We start from the raw sequence: 13,513 nt of genomic DNA on the forward strand, positions 1-13,513 counted from the left end.
TCCCTTTAGGATGTTTTGTAGCACAGGGTTGGCTTTGGCACAATCCCTTAGCTTCTGTTTATTCTGGAATGTTTTGATTACACTGTTATATTTGATTGATAGCTTTGCTGGATACAGAATTCTTGGTTGGCAGTTTTTTTCTTTCAGGGTTTTATATATATCTCCCCATTGCCTTCTTGCTTGCATGGTTTTTGCTGAGAGATCCCAGTTTATCTGACTTGCTTGCTTTTGTATGTAACACTTCTGTTTTCCCTAGCTGCTTTCAGGATTCTGTCCTTATCTTTGATTTTGGAGAGCTTGATTATGGTATGTCTTGGTTATTTTTTGGGGGCGTCTATCCTTCCTGGGGTTCATTGAGCTTCTTGAATGTTTATCTTTTCAGTTTTCAGGATGTCAGAGAAATTTTCTTCTGGCAGTTCTTCAACTATTTCTTCTGTGGACTTGTGTGATTCTTCTTGGTCTGGAATGCCGATAATTCTTAAGTTATTCCTCTTCATGTTGTTCAACATGAATCTTAGACCTTTTTCAGAATTTTTTATCCCTTTTTCTGTTTGCTCTTCTATCTTAGTGGTATTTAGAGATTTGTCTTCCAGCTCACTGGTTCTGCCTTCCATCTCATCTATTCTATTCCTTTGTCCTTTCAGAGTATTGTCTATTTCCGTTATTCTATTATTGATCATTTGGATGTCTTTCTATAGGTTTTGAACTGTTTCCAATGCTGTATCTTATTTGATTGTTCCTGTAGCGCTTTCCTGACTTCTTCCTTATTTTTCTCAACTCTATTGTAAAGTGTTTTGAAACAGTTTATAATCATTTCTCTGAATTCCTTTTCAGGCATTTACAAGGCCTGCCCTCCTTCCAGAATGGAGTCCAGGTCTACCTCTAGGTCATTTGTGTCAGACATTTTATCTTGTTTATGGACATGTGCTGATATGGTCATCTGCTTTTGCTTCTTGGACATGTTTAGTGTTTATCTATGGCCTAAAGGAGCTCTGGTAGCGTAGTGGTTACGAATCGGGCTGCGAACCTTAAGGTCAGCGGTTCGAAACTACCAGCTGCTCCGCGGGAGAAAGATGAGGCTTTCTACTCCCGTAAAGATTTACACCCTTGGAAACCCTGTACAGGGTCGCTATGGGTCGGAACCGACTCGACGGCACTTAACAACAACAACAACAATGGCCTTAATATTTAATTGAGTATTTGTTTTGGTATTTTTTATACTTTCTGATTCCTTCCAGTAGATGTGATCAGGATGTGGGCTTCCCTTTTCACTCTTCTTATTGCTTAACTCAGAGTAACTTTCACAGGTGTTGTCTGCCTCCCTATGGTTGGTACTGGTTCTTGCCTGTGTTTTGGTGTTTTATAAAGTGTGATTGCAGCTTGACAATATGGCAGCAGTTGATGACTCTTCTTGGGTAATATAGGGAGAGAAAGGTAAAAGGGGGAGCATAAAACAGCAAAATGGTATCAGCAAAAAACAAAACTAGACTGAATACTGTAGTGTATAATCACAGAAAATGGAGAGGTGGGAGAGAAGAAGAAGAAGAAGAAGAAGAAGAAAGAAGGAAGAAGGAAGAAGGAAGAAGGAAGAAGGAAGAAGGAAGAAGGAAGAAGGAAGAAGGAAGAAGGAAGAAGGAAGAAGAAAGAAGAAAGAAGAAAGAAGAAAGAAGAAGAAGAAAAATCTGTAGCCTATTTGAGTATGACTTTAATGTCCTCTCTTCCACTTCTTGCTTTCAAAGCTTCCTGAGGGATTTCAAGATGCCATTGTTGGTTGTTTTGCTATACTTCAGGCTTTAATTTAGTTTTGGGCTTGTTTTGTTTTTAAACTCTCTTTCTTTCTCTACAGCCCTGTTCTGACTTTTCCCATATTTAAATACAAAAACAAAAAACAAAAAATGTTCAGGGCCTGCTCTTGGGCTTAGTATCTGTGCACATGTGTGGCAGAAGAATCCACCAGTGGTGAGGGAGGGACCTCTATAGTCAACAGAATGGAGGTGTGCAAACAGTAGGGGGCCAGTGAACTGATACCAAAAAAAAGAAAATCAGAAAAAAGCAAAAATGACAAAGTGTGTTGTCCACCTTTGCTCCAAGGTTCCCACAGTGTTTTTCTGTGGTGTTTCTGCTCCCCTGCTTGTCTTGCCATTTGGTTTCGCCCACGATGTCTGCTCTGGGCCTCTGAGCCTGGCAGATTCAAAAGTACGTGATTTCTTACTTCAGCTTCAAATTCCACTAGCTATAAGCCTTCAAACTTTAAAAATATTCCTAGCTATGTGGTTCTGAGTTTTGGAGCTCTGCCCTGGATCTGCTTTACCTGGTATTCTGTGGTGTGACTGATGGCGAACTTCACTGCACCTCCTCCCTAGCTGCCATCAAGTCCCACCTCCTCTGCTTTTGTTGTTGTTAAATGCCATTGAGTCGATTCCAACCAATAGTGACTCTATATAGGGTTTTCAAGGAACAGCTGGTGAGCTTGAACCACTGACGTTGCAGTTCAAACAACTTTGCAGTCTGACTCATTAGCCCACAGTGCCACACCAAGACTCCTCATTAACCATTGGTGGTGGTGGTGGCTGTGTGCTGTGGAGTCGGTTCTGACTCATAGTGACTCTGTACAGGGTTTCTGAGGCTGTAAATCTTTATGGGAGCAGAATGCCTCATCTTTCTCCCATGGAACAGCTGGTAGTTTTGAACTGCTGATCTTGTGGTTCACAGCCCGATTGGTAACCACTGCACTACCAGAACTCCCACAATGGTATATCATCTCACACCAACAATAACATTGAAGTTGAAAAATGCAGAGGACAATAAATGCTGGTGATGTGGAGACACTGGGACCTTCTTACATTGCTAGTAGAAATACAAAATAGTCCAACCAATCTGGAAAACAATATGGTGCTTCCTCAGAAAGTTAGAAACAGAAAAGCCATATGATGCAATAATTCCTCTACTTGGTATATATCCACAAGAAACAAGAGCCATAACATGAGTAGAACACCAATGTTCATAGCCACATGATTCACAATATCAAAAATATGGAGACAGCCTAAGTGTCCATCAATGGAAGAATGAATAAAATAATTTTGGTACACAAGCACAATGGAATGTTATGCTACCATGAAGAATAACAAAGAAGTTGCAAGTTACCACATAATATAGATGAACCTTGAGGACATTATGCTGAGTGAAATTAGTCAGTCACAAAGGGAAAAATATTGCATAAGACCATTATTGTAAAAGCTTAAGAAAAGATACCCATACTAAAAAATAAAAATATATTCTTTGTTACTGGTGGAGGTGTGGTGGGGGAGTTTAGGGGGCATGAAGGGAGGGGATGATTGAGCACTAGAGCACAGGTTATTGGGGCAGACACATCATAGTTCGGGTGTTGGGGATGGCAATACAAAAGAAGGGGGAGAGGGTGGAAGAACAAGGTAGATAGAGGAGCAATGAGACAGGTTTGCAAGGCTTAAATGGGACAGAGGTAAATAGTGATGAATGCTCAACCTTGGGACAATGGGTTCTGTGATACAGGGATCAAGGCATAGTCTGAAGACGGGAAATAATGCTAAGATGCTTGATTGTCTTATGAATATTGGTTTCCCTTGCCTACTATTGTAAAATAGACACTTGAGCGAAATAGAAAGGAATACTGGGAAACATGATTACAGAAAGCTTGCAAGCCCATCTTCAGCCTATAACTGATTGGAATACCTAAAATATATTCTAGAACTTGCCTTGTGAAATAGGTCTCTTGCAGAGCCTTTACAGTATAAGAACCTTAGGTGGAATCCTGTGTCCCATCCAGAACCTTCTGAAGTGGGACAGTCACACTAGAGAGGACAAGTAGACTAGCCTGGAATGATTAGAGCTGATACATCTTCAATGGTACACTTTCAAAGAAAGATCATCAGGAAAAACCCAAAACAAAAATGGCAGTATGATTGGCTACTACAAGAGCAAGCAACTTGTTTGCCGGGAAGCCATCAAGGCAAGCAATCAAGTTATTTCAGGACAAACCTCCCCATCCCCTGCTCCAAGACTAAAACTCAAAGGGAACACATAAGCAGGCATGTAAGCTTGCTGGCGACAACATTGGTCTACTAGTGAGTGGAAGAAGGGGAAATGCAGCAATGAAGAAATAGGCTGAGTTCAACTACATTCCCTAGAGTCCCATTGATCTGGAGATGAAAGAGAGAAAAAGGAAGAGGTGGTTGGTCCAAAGTGTGGTGAGATCTGGGGACTTCTGAACCCATGGACAAGGACATAGCCATGGAGGGCTAGAGCTGAGAGTGAAGCATCTATCTGATAGGAAGTGAGGGGAGATGCCCAAGAATGCCCAAACTTGTAGAAAGTATCATTTGACCTAGCCTCAATGGCTTAATAATAAGAACTCAATTAGAGGATGATAAAAAATATTTTTTTGATAAAGAAAATGGGGGTAAATTGCTACCATTTGATGAACTTGATCTATACTTATGGATGTAGTAGCTCAAAATAGCAACTGAGAGGGAAGGAGTCTTCACATCAAGTATCAATGCTATCCCCTCTGTATATAGGGTAGATAGGAACGAGCAACTTAGATACTGGCTACCTAAAATGAGGGGGCTATAAAGGCACGAAGTAACTGGCTTATTAGTTTTCAAGGAGTTTAGTTTAAGAATGTGTAGGGGAAGATAGAGTCCCCACTGAATAGTTTTCATCTTGTCTAGATAGGTCTGGTGAAAAGAGAAGGGATATGATTCTTATGATTCAATAGTGAGTAATTGTTATTTGACTAACTATGACTGTCACAACTGTAAACGTAGAAATTTTGTAACAAAAACAGGGAAGTAGTTAATCTTACAGTCTAGAAACAGAGGATCTAGGACCATCAAAGGAGAAGAGCACAAGTGGAATGTGGAACCCTATCCAGAGAAGTAGAAACACCTGAGATAGAGGCATAGCTGTTGACATGGAAAGAGGGAGCAGCTGAGGACTCTAGATTCATGGAAAGAGAGGGACTGACTATTGGTGGCCAGGAGGCAGGCTTGTAGAATGTGCCCTTTGGATATTTAAATTATTACATATTCCTGAGTGTGTTTTTTTTTATATATACCCACCCTCAAAAATAACCACACAAAACAAAACAGAGGGGAATAGAAACAAATATTGTTGAATGATGATGCACAGAGGCGATTGTAATCATTGCAATGAAACGATGATGTAAGCTGATGTTCTCCCATATAAACTATCACTCAGTTCATAATAAAAAAAAAAAGAGAAAAGAATACAATTAAGAAAGTTAAACAAACTCCAAACAGTAGACCCCAAAAGAAAACCACCAAGATATATCATAATCAAATTTCTAAAGCCAAAGACAAGCAAAAAAATCTTGAGAGCAGTTTTTGAAAACTGAAAAATTATATACCAAGGAGAATCAATAAAACTAAGCTCTGATTTCTCCACAGGAACCATGTAGGTAAGAAGGCAATGGGATGAGATATACAAAACCCTGAAAGAAAAAAATTGCTAACTAAGAAACTAGCAAACCTATCCCTCAAATATGAAGGTAAAATTAGGACATTTTCAAATAAACAGAAATTTAAAGAATTTGAAATAATAAGATCAATTTTGCAAAAAATACTGAAAGGTGTTCTTTGGACTGAGAACCAACAACAGCAGACAGCAACCTGAGATTACCATACATGACAGTACCATCCAGAATTCAATTCAGACATAGAAGTATTTGAAGTGAAACAAACCTATCAGACTGAAAATAGGGAACCAGAAGATTTATTTATAATGAAGAAAGAATGACAAACTACTTCCGAATCGCTAGTCATTGAAAACTCTATGAATAGCAGAGAAACATTTATAATGAAGTCAACTACAAAGCAAAAAGAGGAAATAGTGTAGATATAGAATATCCAAATGACAAGGAAGTAGATATCAAGATAAGACAGACTTTAAACTGGGGAAAATAATGAATTACTGTTGCAGACCGTGTAGAAGTTCGAGGCCCACTGGGCCCGAGTGTTGCAGGCCGCAGGCTCTGAGGAACAAATTCTGGCCACTGGCAGTCATGGCATATTGTTTTTAATCTTAGTATTCAGTTATGTTTATAATTAAATGCAGACATGAGCCCGTATTATCCACAGAGAAATATTAAAACCTCCTAAAGCCGAGACTAAAGGTTTCAAACGTCAAGCCTTTCTCCAATGGATTAACTGAAAATAGTTTAGCTACTTCCCGGTCCTTTGTTCTATAGACAAAAAACCCCTCCTCCCTAATCCCTTTTCCGGGTGCAGCCCATTCACCTGTGCATCTCGCATCTTCCTGCAAGCCTGGCTCAGGAAGCCAACACAGCAGGACCCTCCCAAGCCTTTTGTCCTTCTCTTTCACCTTCATCCAGCTGAGCTCATGGGCTATAGATATGTTAATTGAGCCTGAGAAACCAAGTTGCAGGCCTGGGATTCGAACCAGCAAAGTACAATGTAAAGTTACCTGAGTGTCTGGAAAATTACTGATGTTAGCTGTATCCTGTTTTAGTCCCTTCCAGCTTGGTGTGAAGCTCCTCCCCTACATAAAACTGAGACGCAGGCTGGCCCAGGGGTGCATTACAGGCATGCAGTGAGACCGTGCATTACGAACAGGCAGGCAGTGAAGGCATGCTTTACAGCTTGGCAAGCCGTGTCTTACGGCTTGCAGACTGTGCATTACAGCTTGCTGGCTGGGCAGTACAGGCAGGCGGTGGAAGTGTGCTTTAGTTGGAGGGCATGCAGTACAGTTTGCAGAGCAGTGCGTTGCTGCCTGCAGAGCCCATGATGCCTGTAGTCCCAAGCCTGCCCACCAGTGATGTATCCACCCTGGTTTTGGGGTGTCTCGTTGTCTTCTTCCTTCTGTCTTTCTGTGTATTCTTTTGCTGTCCCTATTGCTGCTGGGTCTCCCCTCCTCGTGAACCAAACACTCGTGAACAACACAACTATGTTGCCAGTCCCCGACAAATTACAGGGCAACCTCAACAAAAATCAATACACTTTCACATGAAAATAAAAAGAGGAAAATCAGAGAGATTTAGTAAACTTAAAATAACAGTAATGAAGAAAATGAAAAGAAAACCCACAAACGAAATGAACTCAGTGCAGAAATGTATGTGGAACAAAGAAACCAGCAATATGAGAAAAAAGCCACACAGCAAAATGATAGCAATCAGTGCATACCTATTAATAATCACACTGAATATAAATGGGTTAAATATACCAGTTAAGAGACAGAGAGTATCATAATGGACACAAGCTTTGTATGATGATGCAGGACAGGCATGTATTGTTCTGTTGTGCATAGGACTGCTATAAGCTGGAGCCAACTTGACAGTATCTAGTAACCTAACAATAGAGTTGAAGTCTATTTGGATCTATAAATTTAGCACTAGGCAAGATCATGGATTTTCTGATAATAATTTCATAGACTGTGAGTTCATGTTTTCCAAAGGATACTGATCTGGAATTCAGTGACACTAAGGAAAGTTCTAAAGAATTACAAATTTCAACGATTTGATTCTTAACATCTGAGTTTGTTCTCTCTACCACCCCCATAAGATAGAGAATGGCATGAGCAATGTCCTAGTAGATGAAAGGGAAAGACTTAGTACAATACTTTAAATTCTGCAGAAGTAAACTCCCTTTGGTTAGTTTGTATTTTAATAATGGCCGCTCCTTAGAAGCCAGGATGACCAGACTTTTTCTATCATACTTTGGGCATATTATCAGGAGGGACCAGTCCCTGGAGCAGGACATTATACTTGGTAAAGTGGAGAGTTGGAGAAAAAGAGGAAGACCTCCAATGAGAGGGATTGGCACAGTAGTAACAGCAATGGGTTCAAGCTCAGCAATGATTGTGAGTTTGGTATAGGATCAGAAAGTGTTTTGTTCTGCTGTGCTGGGGTCGCTATGACTTGGTACCGACTTGATGGAACCTAACAATCACAACAACAAGGCTTTTGGTAATAATAGTGCATTTAATAGTTCCTGAATGAATTGGCTATGTTTAAATTTCAGCACAGCTTATGTTGAAAACCCCCTTGGTTTTCACAATAGTCCAAAAACATGAAAAAATCCAATCACATATCAGTTCTGTGAATAAATGTTGATCCTGGTGGTGTTGTGGGTTGGGTATTGCGCTGCTAACTTCAAGTTCAAATCCAATAGCTGATTTGCAGTAAAAAGATGAGGCTGTGTGCTCTTGTAAATACTTAAGACTCTCAGAAACCTGGTATAGGTTTGCTATGATTTGGAATTTACTTGATGATAGTGTTTATTTAAAAAAAATGTTTTATTGTGAATTATGTGATAGTTTACATGGGAGAACACTAGCTTTACATTTATCCTATTTTATATGGTTTCATTGCCATGGTTCCAGTCCCCTCCATGCATCATCAACCAACCAAAGGGTATACCCTGCAAACCTGCCCCCCAGTTGTCAGCATACAGCTCCTCACCTTCTCTGGGTCTAGAGTCTCCAGCTTCTCTATCTCTCCATATCATCGTCTCCGCCTCCATCTCTGGTGTCACTGTTTCTCTGTGTATGGTCCCACACTCCGCTCTTCTCCCTTGATGGTCCCAGAGACCTCTGCTCCTAGACTGCAAACTCAATCACTCCCCTCTTTTTGCTACAAAACATCTACCTTTACATTTCCAACCCTCACAATCAGTCCTGATAACAATTATTCACTATTGTACCACAAGAGACCTATCCCCATCTCCTTTTATCAGCCTTGCCCAGACAGATTGGATACTACTCAGTGGAGAGTCTACTTTCCTACATGCCCTCTGGATCTAGGCTCCCTCTTGAAAGCTTATAAACCAGTCACTTCTTGACTTTGTAGCCCCCTCCATTTGGGGTAGCCAATGTCCAAGTTGCCCATCCCTGTCTACCCTGTGTATCGAGAGGGTGGGAATGATCCTCGTGGGAATGATCCTCGCTGTAAAGATTTGTTCCTTCTTTTAAGCTACTGCATCCATAGGTTTAGGTCAAGTTCATTAAATTGTATCTGATTACTCTTTTTTTCCTCTTCTTTCTTCTTCTGGTTGAGCTCTGATCATCCAGCCATTGAAGCCAGGTCAAGTGGGTATAGTCTGCAGGTGTGAGTGTTTTTATGCATATGCCCTTTCTTCTTATCAGCTGGATGTTTCACTCTCCACTCTAGTCCTCTATGGCTATGTCACTGACTCTGGGCCCACAAGTCCTCAGGTCTTGCCATACTGCTGGCTAACCAGCTCTCCACCTGGGTTCACAGGAGTCTATTGAACATTGCTGGGCTTAGCTTGCAGCTTCATTGCTGTTTTTCCTTCACTTCCACTTATTGATGAACAATGTGGTCACCAATCTGAGTGCATGTCTGTTCATGAATTCCCATTGAGTCTTAGTTTTGGCAGGGGGTTTGCCCTGAGAGGACCCAACCACTTGCCTTGATGTCTCCTGGGTGAACAACTTGCTTGTTCTTGTAGTAATCATTTGGACTGCTGTTATTGTTTTGTGTTTTTCCTGTCAATCTTTCCTTCAAGAAGCATCTTCTGTTCTTCAAGCTGCTCCAGACTGGTCTGCTTGTCCTTTCAAGTGGAAATTTCCCACCTAGAAGATTCTGGATGGGGTTCAGGATTCTACCTATGGTCTTATGTAATGCAGAGGCTCCACAGGAAGCCTCCTTCACTGGGCATGTTGTAGAACCATTTTAGATATTCTAATAACTTATAGGCCAAAGAAGGACATACAAGCTTTCTATGGTGATATTTCTGGCTGTTCCTTTCTCTCCCCCTCAAGTGTCTATGATGATAGTGTTTTGAATTGAGTTATTAGACCCTTTACTAAATGCAGACTTGACTCAGAGCCTATAGCTCAGTTAGTAGGCTGAGGTGGCTTTATGGAGGGTTCCAACTTTCGTTACTTTAGTAGGGAAGATTATGGCATAGTCAGCCTGAAATTTGTAGGAGATTGGAAGAGATTTAAGATATGACCTTGCTACAAACAGAACAAGGTCAGCTACAAACAGAACAAGGTCTTGATGGACTGATGTCCTCAGTGCATAAGGATCTCAGGATCCAAAGAACTCACTCTATCGTGACTCTTCTTTCTTGATGGTAATGGATCTCCTTTTCCTTCTCCTGAGATGGCTTACTTTGTAACTAATGCAATGGCAGAATGAACCAATTCCACCAGCTGCTCCTTGGAAACCATGTACAAGGTCACTATGAGTTGGAACTGACTCAATAGCATTTAAAAACAACAACAATCATGTCTGGTGGCACTGTGGGTTAATGAGCTGGACTACAAAGTTGGTTTGAACCACAAGGTTGGTGGTTCAAGCTCACCAGTCACTCCTAAGAAACCCTATAAAGGGTCATTATTGGTTGGCTTTGACTCAATGGCACTTAACAACAACACGAGGGGAGGGAGGAACATGTATGGTAACATAGTCACAGGTTCTGAGACTTAGGATATAGAAATCTTTGTGACCAGTATTCTATTTACCACAGTAGGGTTTCTCCTGGAAGCCTGCAATATCTCTGGGCTATTCTTGGAGGAAGGGAATAGATAGATTAAATGTTTTTCAATTTTCCTATGGATAACTGAGTGTTTTTGCTCCCAGTGCCTAATGAAGAGAGACAGATCACTAGTATCTGATCTCTTACTGTGTGTATGTGCTTCATGCTTTGAACTTCTCTCTCTTCTTTCTTGATAATTGCTCTATTGACTTTTAACTTGGGTCAGTTATTGCCATGTCCTATGGAACCACCATGTTCCATGACTATAAGCTATAAAGGAAGAAAATTCAGGACATGCGATGTGTCTTCACTAGCTACTCTGCAGGAGAAAGATGACTCCTCTCCTTGTACAGAAGATTTAAAGCTTTGGAAACCCTGTACAGAGTTGTTATGAGTCGAAACCAATTTCATGGAACTTAATCACAACATGACTTACAGCTATTCTGTAAGTTCAGTGCAGCCATTTGTGTTTCTCTCTATGATTGTTTAGAGTCACCTTTCAAGTTTAGCTCTAGCAACAGTTAATAAGTAAATAGATGTCTTTGATACTCTAATTTCCTCAATTATTTTTCAACAAAACCTAGGTTTAAATGTAGTTGGCCTGGTTAGAAAGTATACTTTCATAGCCAAAACTGGGCAATGACATTTTTTTGTTCAAGTAGACTGTGTTCAGTCTCATGGTTTAGCTTTCTGGGGAAAGCTGCAAGGTTTCATGGGAAGGTGAGTGTTCTGGGTGTGTGAGACAGAGAAAAATAAATACGTCAGTTTTATGTTTCCAAAACGTTTCCCCCTTGAACTCCTGCATCAATAGGTTTTATAAGAAAAGGTGTTGATTCTAATGTGCAAAGTCTGTAATCTGACATGAAATTGTTGGTTCTTTTTTTAGACTGGCGGAAGGAGCACTTCCAGATTTGTGAGTGACTTGGAAGATCTTTCTGAGAGTTCTCCTTGCCTGGGAGTTTCTGCCCTCTGCTTTGGTTCTTCATGGTGATACAGATGCAGATACCATTGGTAGTGGCTGGTGGGTTGGGAAGGGGATAGTCATGTAGCTAAGGCTAGAGGGTGTGACTAATGTTGGCCCAAACTGGAACTCCCAAATCAGCCTTTTAGTTCCTTATCCTGTGTGGAGGCCTGTGGACTTGAATCACTAGCTCTCAGTTTAGGGTGCTTAGCCATCTAATCATGGCACTAAGTAGGTCTGAGGGAAGGTGTATTTGTGTCCTTATTATAATGCAGGGGAGGGGCTGGCATGATTTGCTAACTCTCTTTACAGGGTCTGTCACTCTGGATCCAGATTCTGCCCATCCCTACCTTGCCCTCTCTCAGGAAAACATGAGGGTGACCATGAAGGACAACTGTGAGGACCTGAGTGATGACAGATGCAGTGTGTTGGGTGCCAAGGGCATCATGTCAGGGAGATGTTACTGGGAAATAGAAATCAGCAATAGATACTTAAGCAAGTGGGCTGTGGGTGTTTGTAGGGAAGATGTGGATAGGAATAGGAAGTTCATAGAGCGCCCAAGAAAGGGGTTTTGGGCTGTGGGATATACTTTAGGTAGGGTTTATGCCAGTGCTACCCACCGAAAATACTTATTTTGTAGACAGGATCTCTGCCAGGTGGGGGTTTTCCTGGACTATGATGGTGGGGATGTCTCCTTCTACAACATGACTGATGGGTCTCATATTTTCTCATTCTCTCACGTTTCCTTCTCTGGGACCCTCTTTCCGTATTTCATGATTAGGTCAGGAACCCCATCCCTCACTATCTGTTCCATGGCAGGTGGGCCCAAGGGAACACCTGTGCTTCTTAACAAATTGCCTTCTTCTTTGAATGAGCAAATGAGCCCTCCTGAGGAGGGGCTGAGATCTGGCTCTGGTGGTGAGGATGTTCTCCCAGGGGTTGAATATCCATTACTCCCCTCTGGCCCCAGAATTGTGCCCCCATAAGGACCTATTTTGGTCCTAGTCCCCTCATGATGGCTCTATTTGGAGCTTCAGACTCCCCAAAGTGAAAGACTTTGAGGAGAGTGCTGGATGGCACTGGAAGTCATGTGGGTGACTCTGAGAATTGTCGATTCATGTCTTGTGTTCCTGTAACAAGAAGAAAAAAAAATGGACTTTTATTTGAGCTGGATCAGTGTTGGTGGAATTTGACTGTGGAAATTTATTTTACTTTGGTTGTGAAAAAATACTCTGTGAGCATTTTATACTGTCTGTATATGAAAGGAGAAAGGTTGAATCCTCTGCAATATAGTTTGCTTTATCCAACTGGACTTTGTACTGAGTGTGGATCCCCACCTCTATTCTGAGGGGCCTAGGCAATTTGATCAGGAAGTGTTCACCTTCAGAATTTTCCTGGGACATGGTGGGTTGGACTTGTAAGATGAGAAAGTAGGGTGATGGTTGACCAAGGCCTGGGTAGGTGCACTGCAGAACTGGTGGTGTGGGGCACAGGAGCTGGGCCAATAGGAACAGGCATGCAAGGTCCTCTGGTGGACATGCAATTTCCCAGGCACACTCAGTGGGCAGAACTGGCAGGCAAATCCACAAAGCGAAGGCCACTGGCTCAGGTTCAAAGAACCGGATGTTGGAGGATGATCCACATGCGAGATCTGGACTCAGTAGCGAAGAGTGCGAGTCTTTTCTGCTTGCCTGTTACATTGGGAGCAGGCCACACCCCCAAGGAAACATCCTTTCAATTGATTGGCTTCTCATAGCCCGTCATCATAGCGTTAACTATCACCTGCCAAACAACTGGGACTCCTGTTCAAACAAGTTGGCACAAAACCTGATTCTCACACATTGGTACTCCAGTTCTAGAGACATTGGTGTTCCCTGCATTTCTAGTTTGGATTCTTCAGAGCTTTTTTTTTGGACCGCTAAATAGTTAAGAACCTCTTGTTGTTGTTGTTGTTAAGTGCCATCGAGTCGGGTCCGACCCATAGCGACCCTGTACAGGGTTTCCGAGGGTGTAAATCTTACGGGAGTAGAAA

At 41.7% G+C, this 13,513-nt stretch overlaps 1 protein-coding gene across 1 annotated transcript in view; it reads left to right on the forward strand.

Moving 5' to 3' along the window:
- LOC102835689 (butyrophilin-like protein 1-like) overlaps positions 1-13,513 on the forward strand; it is a 31,033-nt gene that overhangs the window by 14,955 nt on the left and 2,565 nt on the right. The window contains exons 6-7 of the mRNA XM_006877617.1: positions 11,407-11,433; positions 11,794-12,075. Coding sequence (XP_006877679.1) covers positions 11,407-11,433; positions 11,794-12,075 — 309 coding nt within the window. The remainder of the gene's footprint in view (positions 1-11,406; positions 11,434-11,793; positions 12,076-13,513) is intronic.

The sequence above is a fragment of the Chrysochloris asiatica genome, unplaced genomic scaffold (genome assembly GCF_000296735.1).
Source record: "Chrysochloris asiatica unplaced genomic scaffold, ChrAsi1.0 scaffold00536, whole genome shotgun sequence".
Taxonomy (NCBI): domain Eukaryota; kingdom Metazoa; phylum Chordata; class Mammalia; order Afrosoricida; family Chrysochloridae; genus Chrysochloris; species Chrysochloris asiatica.